We start from the raw sequence: 19837 nt of genomic DNA, 5'->3' as shown, positions 1-19837 counted from the left end.
GTTTTGGTACCAGAAAAATCAAAGCATAGGGAGAGACCAACGGTCTAATAACACCATCTTCCAAAACCTGCCTGAGATTTTACGCAATTCTTTCATTTTTGGAGGGGAAAGCCAATAACGTGATTGACTGACCAGCGTATGACCAGTCAGCCTGATTTTCTTGAGTGTTGCTCCAAACTTCTGGGAACTAATAAAGGGCTTCCAATAATTGTTTATATTGAACGTCTGGTAGATGTCTAACATCAAACCCAGAGCCACCTCCCTGGACTTGGCACACTGTCTAAGTGAGATGCTAACAACTGAATATGTGCTCTTTCTAGCAAAAACACTCCCCTATCCTTCTTAACTTATTTATTAGCTTTATTAACCATAGTTGCTATAGCAACATCATGATTGCTAATCCCCATTTCCATATTGATGTTGTCAATAAGGTCCAGCCAGTTTGTAGCTATAACATCTAAGATATTTCCATTGCATGTGGAAATATCTTAGACCTCATAGCTACAATAGTGTGAACTTTATCAACAACATCAGCACAGAAACGGGGATTAGCAATCAAGATGTCATTATAGCAACTAGGGTTAATAAAGTTAATAAAAAAGTTAAGAAGGATAGGAGTGTGTTTTTGCTAGAAAGAGCTGATAAGCAGTTGTTAGTATCTCATTAAGACAGTGAATTGACATTCTTAGTTCCATTGAGATGAACATAGAGGAATTATGGGCAAAGTTTAAGCAGATTGTAAATTATAGTGTGGAAAATTATGTACCTAATAAACCGATTAAGGACAGATAATAACCACCATGGTTTAATATTGATATTCAGAAAGTGCTGAGGAAACAGAAGCTGTTGCACTCTCGGTTGAAAAGAAAATGAGCAAACAACAAGAAGCAAAGTTTGGTAGGGATTTTTGTGTCTGTGAAAAGATCTATGTGTGAAGCTTACAACTACTATCACTCTCATACCTTAGCAAAAGATCTGGTATAGAAACGAGAACATTTTGGTCCTATATAAAATTGCTATGTGGGTCTAAGACTTTCATCAAGTCTGGAAACAAACTAGTCACCAAGTCCGGATGGAATCCCAGTTTGGTTTTTCAAAGAGTACTCTACAGCATTGGTCCCTTACTTAGCTTGAATTTAACATGAATCTCTGACCAGTGAAATGTACCAACAGAAAAAAGCACAGGTGACTCCTGTGTATAAGAAGGACAAAAGAACGTACCTGAAAAATTATAGACAAATATCCTTAACATCGATTTGCTGCAGAATCCTTGAACAAATTCTCAGTTCGAATATCATAAATTTTCTCGAGACCAAGAAGCTTGTGTCCATGAATCAGCATGGTTTTAGAAAGCATCGCTTGTACAAAACTCAGCTTCCTCTTTTCTCACATGATATACTGCAAACTATGGATGAAGGGCAACAGGCAAATTCCACATTTCTAAATTTACAGAAAGTGTTTGACACAGTGCCCCTCTGCAGGCCAATAAAGAAGATATGAGTGTATGGGATAGGTTCACAGATATGTGAATGGCCTGATGACTTCTTAAGTTATAGGACCCAATATGTTGTTCTCGATGGCAAGTATTCATCAGGGACAAGGGTATTGTCAGTAGCGCCCCATGAAAGTGTGACAGGACTGCTATTATTCTCTCTATATATAAATGATTTGGTGAACAGGGTGGGCAGCAATCTGTGTTTGTTTGCTGTTGATAGTGTGGTGTACAGTAACGTGTCAAAACTGATTACTGTGGGAGGATGACTTAGACAAAATTTCTAGTTGGTGTGATGAATGGCAGGTAGCTCTAAATGTAGAAAAGTGTAAGTTATTGTGAATGAGAAGGAAAAACATGCCTGTACTGTTCTGATACAGCATTAGTAGTATGCTGCTTGACCGATCACATTGTTTAACCATCTTGGCATGACACTGCAAAGCAATATCAAATGGAAAGAGCATGTGAGGATTGTGGTAGGAAAGGCAAATGGTCGACTTCAGTTTATTCGTAGAATTCTAGGGAAGTGTAATGGAGACTGCAACCTATTCTTGAGTATTGCTCGAGTGTTTGGGATCTGTACAAGGTCGGATTCAGAGAACACATCAAAGCAGTTCAGGGGCAGGTTGGTAGATTTGTTACTGTTAGGTTCAAACAACATACAAGTGTTATGGAGATGCTTCAGGAACTCAGATGGGAATCCCTGGAGGGAATATGACATTCTTTTCAAGGAACACTATTAAGAAAATTTAGGGAACTGCCACTTGAAGCCGAATGATGCTGTTGTCTCCAAGATACATTGCTAGTAAGGACCATGAAGATAAGATATGAGAAATTAGGGCTCATACAAAGGCATATAGACAGTTGTTTTTCCCCCTTATTCTGTTTGCAGGTGGAACAGGAAAGAAAATAATTAGTAGTGGAACAGGGTACCCTCTGCCACACGCTATAAGGTGGGTAGCGGATTACTAATGTAGTTGTTGTTAATCTTTACCCAACAATTACAAAATTTAAATTTTTCCTCAGGTCAAAACTTAAAATAAAATTCTCTCTGACCATAGTCCAAGATGCAACAGGTGCACACAAGAAAGTTGTACACCAGCAACATAGGTACTGTTAGATCCCTAATAACTGAAAACCATCACAGCCAAGTTAACGTGCCTATCTCATGTTTACTGCAGACCAAACCGACAACATCCAAACTTTCATCAGCAACAGACTGACAATCCTTGTTAGCTGACTGTAATCATAATAAACCTTTATTATTAACATACCAATCATAATCCAGTAACAACTCACTACTTCCAGAATCAAGCAGACCGCACACAGGTTCATTGTCTACAGAAGTGCACATGAATGCAACCGAGATGTTAACTGCACACACCTTGTGACAACCTTGCGGTGGTACATCAGCACCCGTCCCCTGAATTTTCTTATCGCATCAGCCGTGTTTAGAGCGTCCCCGTGGTTCAGTGGAGTCGTGCACAAATACAATTTGCTGCCACATCTGAAACACCCCAGACTCCCTCTTTGATGCTGTTTAGAGTTATCATTCAATGTAGCATCTTTGTAGCTCTCCTTAGGCAGCCCTTCCTCTTTCTATTTCTCATCGCAATACCACACATTTTCTACACTCACAGCCAAATGTTCCAACATGGAAAATAAACAAGGTCTGGCCAGAAACATAATCCATGATCGATCCTGTGTGTGCACACCTTTCATGGTGCTAACCACAGCTTCTCTTTCAGGTGTATTAACACATAAGACATTTGTAGTCATTTTTACCTTATCTACATATTCCAACAACATCTCATTACCAGTTTGAACTTGATAAAAGTAAGCATCATTAAGATCTTTGTGCCTGCACGCACCCATACATTCCCTTAAAAATTTCTTTTGGGGTATGGTTGAAGAACCACTCCCACTCAACAAGTCAGTTATCATCCCCCTCAGCTGTCTCTCTGACAAAGGGAAGAGAATTTGACATATCATTGGGAATTTTCATAACTTATGTCTAATTAACCACAAAACTTCTTTAATGTGATAAACATCTTTAAAAGATCAAATGTGCACTTTCTGAAGTATTGGAAGCTGTAGATTCAGAAGCTTACAAAATTGCCACCACAGACATGCTGCCCTATTTGCACCTACATCTCGTTCAACATCTAAGCTGTCCTTCTCTTCACCTTCCTATCATTTGAGAAGAGAAAGAAGCCTTTGTATGAAAATAATTGCCTGCTCTAGTGCTTGAATATCCAGCAAATATTTAGTTTCTGTATAAACAACCTGAATATCATTTACACAATTGACAACATGATCTACCAGAGCATATAGACACAGCAACTGTGCTTGGGAAGAAGAGGAACCTTCTAAAAGATCAACACCCTCTTTAACAAAACTGAGTAAGGAAAGACATGTGACACATGTGGTACTCACCTCCTCAACCACATTCACTGTGATGTGAACTGGCTTGTCTAACACGTCCTGCAAATGCTGGCCTTGGTCCATTTCATCTCTGATGCATAACACATACTGTAATAGATCCTTCCTCAAATATTTCAGTTCCAATATTGTTCTAGATACCATGCCAAGGTAGCTGCAGACACAAAGAGTAATTAGACAATGACCAAAAATTTTTAGCTTTAATAACTAAATCACCTTAACCAATCAGTTCCAAGGAATGCAGTGTTGCCAGAGAAACCAAACTCTATGCTACCATTATGAAACAGGCACTCTGTTAAAACCTTTAGGCCACTTGAGCAGATTAGTCAGCAAACAGTGTTCCTTTCGTGAATGCTGCTGAGCCTGCTCTTGATATAGTAGATTGATTAACAAGACCTTTATTACAATAAAGCTTTCATTTCTTTATACTTAAGATAAGCATTAGTAAAACTTCAGCTCAATAACAACATTCATTTAAAGGAAACACAGTGGACTAAATCCCAGTAATATTGAGAGTGATGTAAAAGGCAATAAAATACTCAAACACAACTACTAGCCTATGGCTACATTTTCCTCTTGTCTTAGTGAGAAAAGGACAATTTTGTTTAACTGCATGTACATCTAACCACATAAGACATCTTAACATTAAACAACTTTCAAAGGGCCTCTGTCCATAATATGAAATTACTGCCAGAAATTCAAGCCATTGACCCAAAAGTTTTATTGTCAACAAACATCCACAGACCATCTTGAAAGCATCTATCATCTTTTAAGTAATACCTTACATTAGAGTTTAGAAAATACATAAATAGCAGTCTATGAATTACATACTGACATAATCATTGACAAGTAGTTCCAATAACATTAAAGAAATACAAAACAGAAAAGAATAATCTTTCTAGAAATTTTAACACCGAGAAATTTGGGTACCACCATTAGAGAACTGCAGCCAGGAAATGCAACATTCCGTCACCTGTACAGGAGTGGTCAGTCCCACACCAGGCTGCTTGCAATTACAAACAATCCTGTGCTAACATGCACAGAGTATAAGCAGGCTTCTACAACAAACATAGAAGTGAAATTAGTTAACTGAAATGACACACACTTCCATACGTGCACTTATTATTGGCTGCTATGTGACCAATGGACAATAATACAGGGAACCAGAGCAGTCTTATAACTATTTTTACAAATTTAAATTTGGCAGCTAAATATGTCCATGCTGCCAAAACAGCTTCTTTCCAAATTCCAAAACTTAGCAAAGAAATGTACCCATGACCACTTGAACAAGCCATAAGGTGAGATAAACACTGTCAACTAGAACCTTGGAATTTCCAGGACACAAATTCAAAATTCAATGGCTGCAGTGAAGGCACTGTACAACATTCATAATGAGCTGCAACCCTGGCACAGTTCCTCAAAGTTCAGTATTCCAGCTCACCATATTAACTGTGAAGCAAAGCTTCTACAGAATGCCCTGCACCCCACAAGGACATCCCCACCCTCCATCTCACCAAAACAAGACATCTCATCTGGCACACAATGCATGCTTAGTGGCCCTATGTCGTGCATACTCTGCACTGCCACAGAGCCACTGCCAGTACCACAGTCTCCCTGGCCACCTCGTGCCTCATTTGGCAACTTCTCCTGCTCTCTCTCTGTAGTGCACTCCTTAAGAAAAAGTCTACAAGTCACCTACCAGCAATGTTGTTAGAATGGATCGTGGTCAAGCAAAATTGATTGGGACACACCAAGGGTCTGAGAAGTACTGAGGGACTAATTCAACCACAGTAATGAAAACCTTTTCAGGGATGAAACACTGAAAGCTGGAGAAGAACTTCTAACAGGAAGATGCTTGGATAATGTTAATGGAGGAAATGGATCTGAGCAAGAAAAGCCAGAAAACCTGGTGACATCTTAAGAGAGTCAGTAGCAGTCCAACAACTATTATAGAGCATATTACTGTCAACCAGTTGGTCCATCAGATTCCCATGAGTGGAAAACCTGGAAATAATGTAATAGTTTCATGCTGTAAAATAAATCATACTTCAGGACATGAAACTAATGCATTCATTTAGTATAACTGAGCTGAACATTACCACTGACAGTCTCAAGAATGGTTATGAAGCAGGTATAGATGACATGGAAACTGAGCAGATAAAACATTTTGGGAAGAAAGTGAGAATGACTGCTTTAACTGTAGAACAACTGTCTCAAAGCATGTGACATCCTTAAATCTGGAGGAAGTCATGTGTAATGTCCATTCTAAAGCCAAGTAAACTATTAACAGGTGCTAAAAACTGTAGACCAATATCACTATTGTGTAACCTCTATAAAATCTTTGAAATAATGTTTTTGAATCACTTACAGCACATGATGGAGCCAGCATTAAATCTTTAACAAGCTGATTTCAGTCCAGGAAAGAATTGTATACCTCAAATTCTTAATCTAACCTAATACACACAGGATGGATTCGAAACATTTAACATTACAGGTGTAGCTTTCATCTATCTGCCAGCTGTTTATGATAAATGTCTGAAAGATGGGTTACCACAAGGATGTGTGTTGGCCCCTGCTCTTTCTAACACATACTTCAAGAGCATATGACCTGGATTTGGAAACTCAGGCTAAGTCATTTGTAGAAATTGACTTTCATCTAACAAATGCTTTGAAAATTATATGATCTTTATTACAAAAACTGTCAACTTCCCCCAAATCCAGTTAATACGAGGGTTGGAACTTAAATAGTGGCAACTATTTATTCACAACCGATACAGACGAGTTACATGTTTGCACCTGTTACTGTTCTTCAGAGTAGGCACCAGTGTTGCGTAGAACCCATTGCCAGTGATGTGGAAGGCGTAGTATACCGTTATCAGAACCTGTTCTGTTGATGGTGCGAATGGAGTGGTCTTAAGTTATGGTAATCCTCATGTATGGCTGTGATGGTGTTATCCTAATGCATTATATTGCTCCATGGCAGACCGTCAATGCACAGTATTACTGTTCGTTTTTGGAACATCACCTGCGACCAGCTTTGCAAAAGAAGTGGTGACACTTTCTGCGCAACCCACCCATCATTTTGCACGACAATGCACGAATGCATACAGTGCAAGCTGTGGTTGCTCTGTTTGGTCGATGGGACTGAGAAGTACTTTACCATCCACCATATTCCCCGGACTTAAGTCCTTGTGACTTTGATTTGATTCCGAAGATGAAGGAACTGGCATTTGCTTCAGAACTGTTCCAGAGATTTGACAACCAGTAGATTGCTCCATTCGCACCATCAATGTTGTTAGAATGGATCGTGGTCAAGCAAAATTGACATTCTCTGCTACTGGCATACTACGCCTTCCACATCTCTGGCAACAGGTTCTACACAATGCAGGCGACTACTTTGAAGGACAGTAACAGGTTCAAACATGTAACTCTTTTTTTATCAGTTGTGAATAAATAGTCATCACTATTTAAGTTCCAACCCTCGTACTTAGATGCACGTTTTCCATCTTAAACACAGACAGTCATGTTGGTAACTCAATGTATCATGGTACAGAATAGTTGAATATTATGCCATATTCAAGATACCCCCCCATGAACCATGGACCTTGCCGTTGGTGGGGAGGCTTGCGTGCCTCAGCGATACAGATGGCCGTACCGTAGGTGCAACCACAACGGAGGGGTATCTGTTGAGAGGCCAGACAAACGTGTGGTTCCTGAAGAGGGGCAGCAGCCTTTTCAGTAGTTGCAGGGGCAACAGTCTGGATGATTGACTGATCTGGCCTTGCAACATTAACCAAAACGGCCTTGCTGTGCTGGTACTGCGAACGGCTGAAAGCAAGGGGAAACTACAGCCGTAATTTTTCCCGAGGACATGCAGCTTTACTGTATGATTAAATGATGATGGCATCCTCTTGGGTAAAATATTCCGGAGGTAAAATAGTCCCCCATTCGGATCTCCGGGCGGGGACTACTCAGGAGGATGTCGTTATCAGGAGAAAGAAAACTGGCGTTCTACGGATCGGAGCGTGGAATGTCAGATCCCTTAATCGAGCAGGTAGGTTAGAAAATTTAAAAAGGGAAATGAATAGGTTAAAGTTAGATATAGTGGGAATTAGTGAAGTTCGGTGACAGGAGGAACAAGACTTCTGGTCAGGTGACTACAGGGTTATAAACACAAAATCAAATAGGGGTAATGCAGGAGTAGGTTTAATAATGAATAGGAAAATAGGAATGCGGGTAAGCTACTACAAACAGCATAGTGAACGCATTATTGTGGCCAAGATAGATACGAAGCCCACACCTACTACAGTAGTACAAGTTTATATGCCAACTAGCTCTGCAGATGATGAAGAAATTGAAGAAATGTACGATGAAATAAAAGAAATTATTCAGATAGTGAAGGGAGACGAAAATTTAATAGTAATGGGTGACTGGAATTCGAGTGTAGGAAAAGGGAGAGAAGGAAACATAGTAGGTGAATATGGATTGGGGCTAAGAAATGAAAGAGGAAGCCGCCTAGTAGAATTTTGCACGGAGCACAACTTAATCATAGCTAACACTTGGTTTAAGAATCATGAAAGAAGGTTGTATACGTGGAAGAACCCTGGAGATACTAAAAGGTATCAGATAGATTATATAATGGTAAGACAGAGATTTAGGAACCAGGTTTTAAGTTGTAAGACATTTCCAGGGGCAGATGTGGACTCTGACCACAATCTATTGGTTATGACCTGTAGATTAAAACTGAAGAAACTGCAAAAATGTGGGAAATTAAGGAGATGGGACCTGGATAAACTGAAAGAACCAGAGGTTGTACAGAGTTTCAGAGAGAGCATAAGGGAACAATTGACTGGAATAGGGGAAAGAAGTACAGTAGAAGAAGAATGGGTAGCTCTGAGGGATGTAGTAGTGAAGGCAGCAGAGGATAAAGTAGGTACAAAGACGAGGGCTGCTAGAAATCCTTGGGTAACAGAAGAAATATTGAATTTAATTGATGAAAGGAGAAAATATAAAAATGCAGTAAATGAAGCAGGCAAAAAGAAATACAAACGTCTCAAAAATGCGATCGACAGGAAGTGCAAAGTGGCTAAACAGGGATGGCTAGAGGACAAATGTAAGGATGTAGAAGCTTATCTCACTAGGGGTAAGATAGATACTGCCTACAGGAAAATTAAAGAGACCTTTGGAGAGAAGAGAACCACGTGTATGAATATCAAGAGCTCAGATGGCAGCCCAATTCTAAGCAAAGAAGGGAAGGCAGAAAGGTGGAAGGAGTATATAGAAGGTTTATACAAGGGCGATGTACTTGAGGACAATATTATAGAAATAGAAGAGGATGTAGATGAAGACGAAATGGGAGATACGATACTGCGTGAAGAGTTTGACAGAGCACTGAAAGACCTGAGTCGAAACAAGGCCCCCGGAGTAGACAACATTCCATTAGAACTACTGACGGCCTTGGGAGAGCCAGTCATGACAAAACTCTACCAGCTGGTGAGCAAGATGTATGAGACAGGCGAAATACCCTCAGACTTCAAGAAGAATATAATAATTCCAATCCCAAAGAAAGCAGGTGCTGACAGATGTGAAAATTACCGAACTATCAGTTTAATAAGCCACGGCTGCAAAATACTAACGCGAATTCTTTATAGACGAATGGAAAAACTGGTAGATGCAGACCTCGGGGAGGATCAGTTTGGATTCCGTCGAAATGTTGGAACACGTGAGGCAATACTGACCTTACGACTTATCTTAGAAGAAAGATTAAGAAAAGGCAAACCTACGTTTCTAGCATTTGTAGACTTAGAGAAAGCTTTTGACAATGTTGACTGGAATACTCTTTTTCAAATTCTAAAGGTGGCAGGTGTAAAATACAGGGAGCGAAAGGCTATTTATAATTTGTACAGAAACCAGATGGCAGTAATAAGAGTCGAGGGGCATGAAAGGGAAGCAGTGGTTGGGAAAGGAGTGAGACAGGGTTGTAGCCTCTCCCCGATGTTATTCAATCTGTATATTGAGCAAGCAGTAAAGGAAACAAAAGAAAAATTTGGAGCAGGTATTAAAATTCATGGAGACGAAGTAAAAACTTTGAGGTTCGCCGATGACATTGTAATTCTGTCAGAGACGGCAAAGGACTTGGAAGAGCAGTTGAACGGAATGGACAGTGTCTTGAAAGGAGGATATAAGATGAACATTAACAAAAGCAAAACGAGGATAATGGAATGTAGTCAAATTAAATCGGGTGATGCTGAGGGAATTAGATTAGGAAATGAGACACTTAAAGTAGTAAAGGAGTTTTGCTATTTAGGAAGTAAAATAACTGATGATGGTCGAAGTAGAGAGGATATAAAATGTAGACTGGCAATGGCAAGGAAGGCGTTTCTGAAGAAGAGAAATTTGTTAACATCGAATATAGATTTATGTATCAGGAAGTCGTTTCTGAAAGTATTTGTTTGGAGTGTAGCCATGTATGGAAGTGAAACATGGACGATAACTAGTTTGGACAAGAAGAGAATAGAAGCTTTCGAAATGTGGTGCTACAGAAGAATACTGAAGATAAGGTGGATAGATCACGTAACTAATGAGGAGGTATTGAATAGGATTGGGGAGAAGAGAAGTTTGTGGCACAACTTGACTAGAAGAAGGGATCGGTTGGTAGGACATGTTTTGAGGCATCAAGGGATCACAAATTTAGCATTGGAGGGCAGCGTGGAGGGTAAAAATCGTAGAGGGAGACCGAGAGATGAGTACACTAAGCAGATTCAGAAGGATGTAGGTTGCAGTAGGTACTGGGAGATGAAGCAGCTTGCACAGGATAGAGTAGCATGGAGAGCTGCATCAAACCAGTCTCAGGACTGATGACAACAACAACATTCAAGATACTTATGTGCCACTCTTGATTGCACCTTGATTTTACAAGAAGCACTGCCATAGCTTGAGGCTAAAATGGAAGCCAGAAAAAACAACATCCCAGGAATAGAACTGAAAGTACATGGGGCACTCAGGCAGAAACATTAAGAACAACAGTATTACCAGTCTACTTTTCTGTGACAGACCATGCATGTCCTCACAGGTGCAGATACACCCATGCCAAAGAGGTCAATAAGGCACTAAATCTGTATCTACAGTCTGCTGACTACTGTGCAGTGTATAACAGAGGGTACTTCCCTTTGTACCAGTTATGAAGGCTTTTTCCTCATTCCATTCATGTGCTGTGCAGGAAAAATGATTGCTTGAATTTGTGTGTGTGTGTGTGTGTGTGTGTGTGTGTGTGTGTGTGTGTGTGTGTGTGTGTGTGTGTGTTGTAATGTAAATGGTTTAATTTTGTCTTTGTGACCCCTATGAGAGTGATATGAAGGGGGCTGTAGAACATTCCTAGATTCATCACTAATAGTTACCGAGCGAGGTGGCGCAGTGGTTAGCACACTGGACTCGCATTCGGGAGGACGACGGTTCAATCCCGTCTCCGGCCATCCTGATTTAGGTTTTCCATGATTTCCCTACATCGCTTCAGGCAAATGCTGGGATGGTTCCTTTGAAAGGGCACGGCCAATTTCCTTCCCCATCCTTCTCTCACCCGAGCTTGCGCTCCGTCTCTAATGACCTCGTTGTCGACGGGACGTTAAACACTAATCTCCTCCTCCTCACTAATAGTTAGTTCTAAAAACTATCCAAGTCAACTTTCAAGAGATGGTTTACATCTGTCTTCAGTCATCCGCATGTTCAGTACCTTCAGCATCTCTGTGCCACTCTCTCATAGGTCACATTAACCTTTGGCCGTCCATGCTGCTCTTCTTTACAGTATCCATTGTTAGTCCTACACACTTGACAAATGTTATAGGATGGATGACAAAGTGTTACATATGCAATCTACTTTGTAGACTGAGTGCATTTTCCTAGTATTCCACCACAGTCTGCCATCTGGTTTATGTACAACTGAGCCTATGTGATCTCCACAAATTGTTACATCCAGGTATTTGTATGAGATGAATAATTCCAGCAGTGGCTCATTGATATTGTAGTTAAAGAATACTAGGGTTTTTTTCATTTCTTGCAGTGCACAATTTTACATTTCATTTCTCTACAGATTTTTACATTGTTACATCTACATGCCTGCATGAATGGACCAATTCCAGGTGATATGGTAGTAGCAGGATACTGATATAGTACTTTTAGGTTACTACCTCCTCCTCCTCCTCTCTCTCTCTCTCTCTCTCTCTCTCTCTCTCTCTCTCTCTCTCTCTTACATTTCTGAAAATTTAAAGCACATTGCTAATATTTGCCACACATTGAAATCTTTTAAGATCTCGATGAATATTTGTGCAGCTTCTTTCAGGCAGAATTTCATTATAAATAAATGCGTCATCTGTGAAAAGCCTGAGTTTACTATTAATATTGTACATAAGGTCATTAAATACAATATGAACAGCAAGGGTCATAACACACTTCTCTGAGGAGCACCTGAAGTTGCTTCTACATCTGTGATTGACTCTCCAATCAAGTTCACATGCCGTGTCTTCCCCTTCATGAAATCCTCAGTCCAATCGGAAATCTTGCTTGATACCACATAAAATTGTACTTTTGATAATAAGTATATGTGTGCTACTGAATCAAATGCCCTCAGAAGTCAATTAACACTGAATATACATGACTGCCTTGATCCATGGCATCTCATGTGGAAAGCACAAATTGAGTTTCACATGATTGATGTTTTCAGAATCTGTGCTGGTCAGCATGGAGGAGGTCATCCTATTTAAGATACCTAATTATGTTTGAGCTCAGAATTTGTTCAGTATTCTATAACAATTGGATGTCAAGGATATGGATATTAGTTTTGTGGATCACTTCTACTGACCTTCTTGTAGACGGGTGTGGCCTCTGCTTTCTCCCAAGAATGGGACCCAGTGTTTTCTTCAAGAGATATGTTTAATAGATTGCTAACTCCATCATGAATTCAACACGGAATCTGATAGAGATTCCTTTGGGCCCTAGAGTTTTAACAATTTCAGCTGCCTCCCAATGTCATCGATACTAATATCTATTTCAGTTATATTTGCAGTGGTATGAGAATTAAATTGATGCAGTACTGCTGGTTTTCCTTGGTAAAATAACATTTCAAAACAGAGTTAAGGATTTCTGTTTTTGTTTTGCTGTCTACAATCTCAGTTCCTGTCTGATCCATGAATGTCTGGACACTAACTTTGATGCCATAACAACCCTTACATGTGACAAGAATTTATTCAGATTTAGTGAGAGATCTTTCAATAATATTCTGCTATAGTGGCCATGGAAGGCTCCATATATTGCCCTTTTGCCAGCCAAACGTGTTTCATTCAACATCTCTCTATCTATAGTCTGATCTTTTATTGTACAGCTATTATGCAGTACTCTCTTTTTTCAGAAGTTTCTTTATAGTGAGTGTATACCATGGACCCCCCCCCCCCCCCAATCATGAAATATTCTTCAGGAACATATATATCCGGAGCATGGTCAACTATTCTGTTAAACTTGAGCCATAGTTCCTCTACACACTCTGTCCAGAGCTAAAAATTAAACGCAACTTTATTGCTAGATATATGAGGTCTACACCACTTGTTACTGATCTCCCAGCTTAACTGTCCATTGTATGGTTATGTGCTAATCATCCAGTGACTGAGATCCAAGAAAAGCTTCAAGCAAACCAGCATACAAAGCAAGAATAGAAATATGGAAAGCCAAGTTGTAAATGATCCACAGTGGCCTTAGGAATTTGAAAAGCTTCCTCCTGGCCATCAAGAGCAGTGAACTGCATAAGTGTTCTCTCAATCACCTACATTCTGTAGACAGAAGATCAAGACATAATCTCCAAATAAGGGGTTTTGCAGTCACAGTACAAGCTGTGACTGCGGAAAAGTGCAAACCAGATCTCTTCCACATCCCACACCTAGGATGGTCTAGTTCACACAGCTTCAATTGGTCTTGTGGTTGCCCACTTTTGGTCACCCATAGTGTAATTTTTCATGCATTTGCATGGTGACATGTTTCCCTTAATTAACTTTTTTACATAATCTATAATTTATTTTCAAACATGGGATAAATGTAGTAGTTCTTTGAGAATATTTATTTTCTCTGCATCAGTATCGTGAAATTCAACTTGAACTTTTCTCACATGACAACCTGCAAGGCCATGGATCAAGGTGATCTGGTACATGCAGTTTTGCTTGCATTCAGAAACGCCCTTTGATTCAGTACTCGTGCATGTATTCATTCAGTTATCATGTTATGTAGTGTGAACCTTCTGGGATGTGAACTGAGTCAAGATACACATTAACAAAAGACAAGAAAATCATAGAACTTTACTCTGTACAATGTACGAGTGTTAACAATGAATTACCACACTACCTCTTAATGCTGTACACACTTATACCATCTAAATTTAATCGAGAGGGGAAAAAAAAAAACAAAAAAAAAAAAAAAAAAAACCACCAGATACTTTGGAAAAATCCGCTGCTGTATCAATTGCACCATAGCTACTGTTTATTTGCTTAGCAGCTATTTACTTTGCTACAATGATATTTTTCAAGGAAAAAATGAACTTGCAACTGTAAATACTGACTTGCCATCCAGGTTTGCAATTAACACTGCTATTTGCCATGTGGCTAACAGAACTTTTCAATCTCTGAATGTAATGAATGTAATTATTCAGATAATTTGTAGAAAGAATGACTAATGAGGTGTGTTATTAATTTTCTTTTGAATTAGTAGGGATTCTCAACTTCTTACTTTATATTGGATGGGAGCAGGATTAATATCTTCCCTCCAGAGTACAGAATTAATTCAAAGATTCTTAAAAGGCTTCTGTATGATGTACCATGATCTACTTTACGCAAAATTCTTACTGCTCGCTTCTGCTGAATAAACACTTCATATAATTTAGGTGCACTGCCCCGGAAGATTACATCATAAGCCAGTGGGGATTGATAATAAGCAAAAGAAGTGAACACTCTTGTCTTTAGGTCAACACAATGAGATATATAATTTGGATGCACCTAAGGGCATAACACATAGAACAGGGCTTCTTTTAAAAAGCATTTGCTGTTTAAGAAGTATGAAATACTTGCTTACAGAAAAACGCTATGATTTTTTCATGTTCCATTTCCTTGTAATAAATTTGGAAAGGAAAATATGCACATTTGGAAGACATACGTACAATACTTATTGTCTATTGTCGGATAAGTAAAAAATTACCGCTTTGCACTGAGTTTTTAGACAGTGCTTGACTCTGTGGATGCAGCCCTTGAGAACCAAGGAATTGAATATACGTGCATCCATTAGCTGAAAAATATATCCAAGAAGGCCGATGGTCCAGTCAATGAGGGGCAGGACAACGTACCTACATCAACCCCACCCCTTCCCTACACCTCGCTTGAAAAAAACAATTGTGATTTTTGGGAACCTAAAACACATCCTATCCTGTTACAGACACTGTTATACCAATTCAGTATCAATTTGAAGAAAGCTAAAACATGCCAAGGATATTGATTTATAGAAAGAGTACCCTGAGACGTTTATCAAGAAATCTAAAAACACAAGAAAAAATATCATTAATTGAAAGTCCAATACTACTACAAACTTTCAGAATCCAGTGCCAGTGGGAAAGGTTTGGTTCCTGTTGATGGTAGTGGTAGGTGGGACTTCACAAGACATGGCCTGTATCTCAATAGGAAAGGGAAGGGTAAACTATCTGGGATGATAGCAAAATCTTTGGAGGAGGAGGAGGGGGGGGGGGGGGGGAGACTGAAACACATGGGAGTACATTTTTAGGCTAAGATCAGTGTCCAATTATCCTACATTGATTGAAATTAAGCTTAATGAGATGTTTAGACAGGCAGGTACTAGAGATATGAAACTATCACAAGGTTCTTATAACAGTACAGTGAAAAATAATGTTAATGTATTGCATCAGAATGTCAGGGGATTAAGAAACAAAGTAGATGAGCTTCTTGTTTTGTTTTTGTTTAGAAGATTTAGAAACTGAGCGTGGCATAGATATACTATGCCTGTCTGAACATCATACTGTCACAGGTGTGGAAATGGTAAATGTAGGTGGATATAAGCTTTCAGCACATGTAAATAGAGGCACTATGGAGAGAGGAGGAGTTGCCATATGTGTTAAAATCTGTCACAGTGTGAAAAATTTTGAAACAAAAGAAATTTTGAATATAGCAACATATAGAAACATGTGCATGTGAGCTTAAACTAAATAATGGCACTTTTATAATTGTAGCTGTGTAAAAGTCCCCATTGGGAAATTTTAAACTATTTTTGAAAAACTTGGATTCTTTGTTGTGCTATCTGTCACACAGAGGAAATCAAATTATTGTTTGTGGGGATTTCAAGGTAGATTTTCTGAAGAGTCAGTTATTGGTTTTCCTACTCAGGTGGTACAGCACAGCAGCACAGTGATAGATAATGTTTTTATAGACCAAGATAAATTTAATCAAATAAAAACTCTTGCTGTTAATAATGGCCTGTCTGATCATGATGCACAGCTAGTTACAGTATATGATACAGCTCCATACAGTAATGTAAAACAGTCCTCCAAAATAGTGCATTCAATTAATGATTTAACAATTCAAAATTTTACGGAAAGCTTGCAACAGTTAGACTGGGCTGAGATGTTCAGGGAACATTATGCTAATTTAAAATTTAACCTATTCATGATACCTTTCTGAGTATATTTGAGAACAGTTTCCCTAAGAAAACTGAAATATAATTGTAAGAAACCATGTAAAAAGCCACAGCTTACTAAAGGATAAAAATATCTTGTAAACAGAAAAGGGAAATGTATCTTATAGCTAGAAGGAGTAATGATCGCGAAACAGTGAAACATTATAAAAACTACTGCACTGTATTAAAAAAAGTTATTAAAAGTCCATAAGTATGTGCATTATGTCTGAGATTAGCACATCTGAAAATAAAATTAAAACAATTTGGATATTGTTAAAATGGAAACAAGGCAACCAAGAGTACAGGAAGACTGCATTTCTATCAAAAATAATGAAGAGTTTGTTAACAAGAAGTCAGAAGTAGAAAAATTTGTTAATAATCATTTTTAAGTGTTGGAGAGAAAATAGGATCCAGCTATTCATTAGAAAATGCAAGGCAGTATATGGAAGAGGCAGTACCTATGCAATTTGATAGAACTGAAATTCCAACCATCCCTACTACTGAAATTAGGAAAATAAAAAATTCACTCAAAAGTAAAAGCTCACATGGAATTTGTGGTATTTCCAACAGAATACTAAAAGCTTGTTTCCAACAAATAAGTATGATTCTCAGCCACATATGTAGTAGCTCACTGAAATAGGGCATTTTTCCAGATAGACTGAAATACGCTGTTGTTGAACCATTGAATAAAAAAGGGGACAGATACGATGCTAACAACTACTCCCCAATCTCACTTCTAACAGTTTTATCTAAATTTCTTGAAAAAAGTTGTGAATTCAAGAATAGCATCACATATATGTAAAAATGAAGTACTAACAAAATGTCAATTTGGTTTTCTGAAAGGATTTTCAACAGAAAATGCCATATATGCTTTCACTGATCAAACATTAAATGCATCGAATATCGCGATTGGGATATTTTGTGATCTCTCAAAGGCTTTTGACCATGTGAATTATGAAATTCTTCTAGATAAACGTAAGTATTGTGGTATGAGTGGGACAGTACACAAGTGGTTTAATTCATACTTCACTAGAAGAATGCAGAAGACTGAAATTAACAGTACAGATAGTGTGCAAAAACCAGCAGAGTCCTCTAACTGGGAAGGAATGGTGTCCCACAGGGTCCAGTCTTGGGTCGCTTATTGTTCTTAATATATATTATTTATTTATTCTTTCCCAGTGGACTCCAGCTGAGAGTATTGGGTGTGTCATACAATAAGCTATTAACATCACACTTGATTTCATTATACATAAATGAAACAAATAATTAAACAGACATGGTCTATAAGCATACAAAGGTATTACATGTTTCACATTATATACACACACAAATTCAGACAACATACAGAAATGATAATTTTTAACGATACATTTCAGTAATGACATAACATATTTAAAACCCATCTTAGTATTCACTCAAACTGTATATACATTTCTCTGTGAGATATAGTTTCAAATGATTTTTAAAACGTTTTAGGTTTGTTTATTTTTTAATGATTTTGTGGCGTTTATTAAAAAACCTTTTGCCTGCTTCTTCAGGGGCAGTCATAGACAGTTTTAGATTTCTGTTTATCATGTAGTAATTTTCATTTCCCCTTGTACCGTGCTTGTGTACATCTTTATTTAGGAGGTGTTTATCGCTTGACTTTACCGCCATTATGCTTTGGTATATGTACAGTGAATATACTTTCATAATATTATAGTGTACAAAAGCTTGCCTACAGGTCTGTCCTCGTGGTATTTTTGCACTGCATCTCACTGCCCTTTTCTGAATTGTGAATATTCTTTTTAAGTAGCCAGCTTGTTCACTTCCCCATATATGAGCTGAATAAGACAAATGTGGGAAGACAAGTCCATAATACATTGATCTGAGGACTTTATCAACCACAGTCTTAGTTGTTTTATGCATGATGAAGGTCTGTTTGTTTATCTTTTTACACAGTGCATCTATGTGCTCACCTCATGCCAAATGTTTGTCTATTATAGTTCTTAGAAAGTTTGTGGTGGTTACTTCTTTAATAGTCTTTCTACTTATATTAACATTTATATTATAATTTTCACTATGCTTGGTCTGAAATACTGCATTCATTTTTTTAGACTGATTCATAAACAGGTTGTTTTGTGTTAAATATTTATTTGCATTTTCAATATTCAGGAGTGCTTCCTTCTCAAGCTCCTCCTTTGTGTCAGCTGTGCAAATGATTGTTATGTCATCAGCATACATTATAAGTGTCTGATTTATGTAGCTAGGGAAGTCATTTAGGTAGAGTATAAATAGTATTAGCCCAAGCACCGACCCTTGCGGCACACAGTATTTAACTGTTTGCAATTCTGATCTGTATTTTTTTATATTTCCACCACTGGTATGTCTGATTTCCGTGCATTGTTTCCTATTTTTAATGTATGATTTAAGTATTTCATAGCATTTTCCTCTAATTCCATACTGATATAATTTCATTGTTAATTTTGAGTGGTTCACACAATCAAATGCCTTAGATGGTCCATAAAAATTCCACAAGTCTTTTGTTGCTTGTCAAGTAAATTAAGAATGTGCTCAATTATATCTGTTGATGCTGTTTTGTTGACTTCCCTTCTCTGAAACCATGTTGTGATGAATACAGTACTTTGTTATAAAACTTACAACTCTATTCTTTATTATCATTTCATAGATTTTAGCAAAGTTGAGATCAATGATATTGGCCTGTAGTTTCCTAATTCATCCCTGTTCCTTTTCCTAAATGCTGGCTTCACTTTACTTACTTTCAGTGAATCTGGAACTATACCTTCTTCTATCGCAGCATTCAGCATGTGTGTCAATGGTTTTAATATACATTCTCTGCATTCTGTTATGAGATGTGATGTGACACCATCCAAGCCAGATGAATGTTTAATTTTAAGTTGTTTTATTACATTTGACACTTCTGTATCTGTTGTAGGTATGAGAACCATAGTATGATTTGTCTGTGGGGGGGTTTCACAATTTACTTACTGCATTTGTTTTATTTTGTCTTATTAATTCATCTGCTACAGTAATATCATATCTGTTAAAAGTATTGGCTATTTCTAGAGGGTTTGCATTGCTTTTTCCACTCATCAGTGGGCAGATGTCCTCTGCCGGATTTATTACTTTTCCTCTCTCTTCATTAACAACTTGCCACTCTGTATTCATGAAGATGCAAAGTTAGTTCTTTTTGTT

At 38.2% G+C, this 19837-nt stretch overlaps 1 protein-coding gene across 1 annotated transcript in view; it reads right to left on the bottom strand.

Annotated features, from left to right (window-relative positions):
• Positions 1-18605, bottom strand: part of LOC126285272 (uncharacterized) — a 53174-nt gene extending 34569 nt beyond the window's left edge. Inside the window, exons 1-2 of the mRNA XM_049984562.1 lie at positions 18601-18605; positions 3929-4088 (exon numbers count right to left, since the gene is read on the bottom strand). Coding sequence (XP_049840519.1) covers positions 3929-4088; positions 18601-18605 — 165 coding nt within the window. The remainder of the gene's footprint in view (positions 1-3928; positions 4089-18600) is intronic.
• Positions 18606-19837: the final 1232 nt, after the last annotated feature.

The sequence above is a fragment of the Schistocerca gregaria genome, chromosome 8 (genome assembly GCF_023897955.1).
Source record: "Schistocerca gregaria isolate iqSchGreg1 chromosome 8, iqSchGreg1.2, whole genome shotgun sequence".
NCBI classification, from domain to species: domain Eukaryota; kingdom Metazoa; phylum Arthropoda; class Insecta; order Orthoptera; family Acrididae; genus Schistocerca; species Schistocerca gregaria.
The sequence above is the reverse complement of the archived record's forward strand: the minus strand, read 5'-3'. Positions and strand labels throughout refer to the sequence as shown.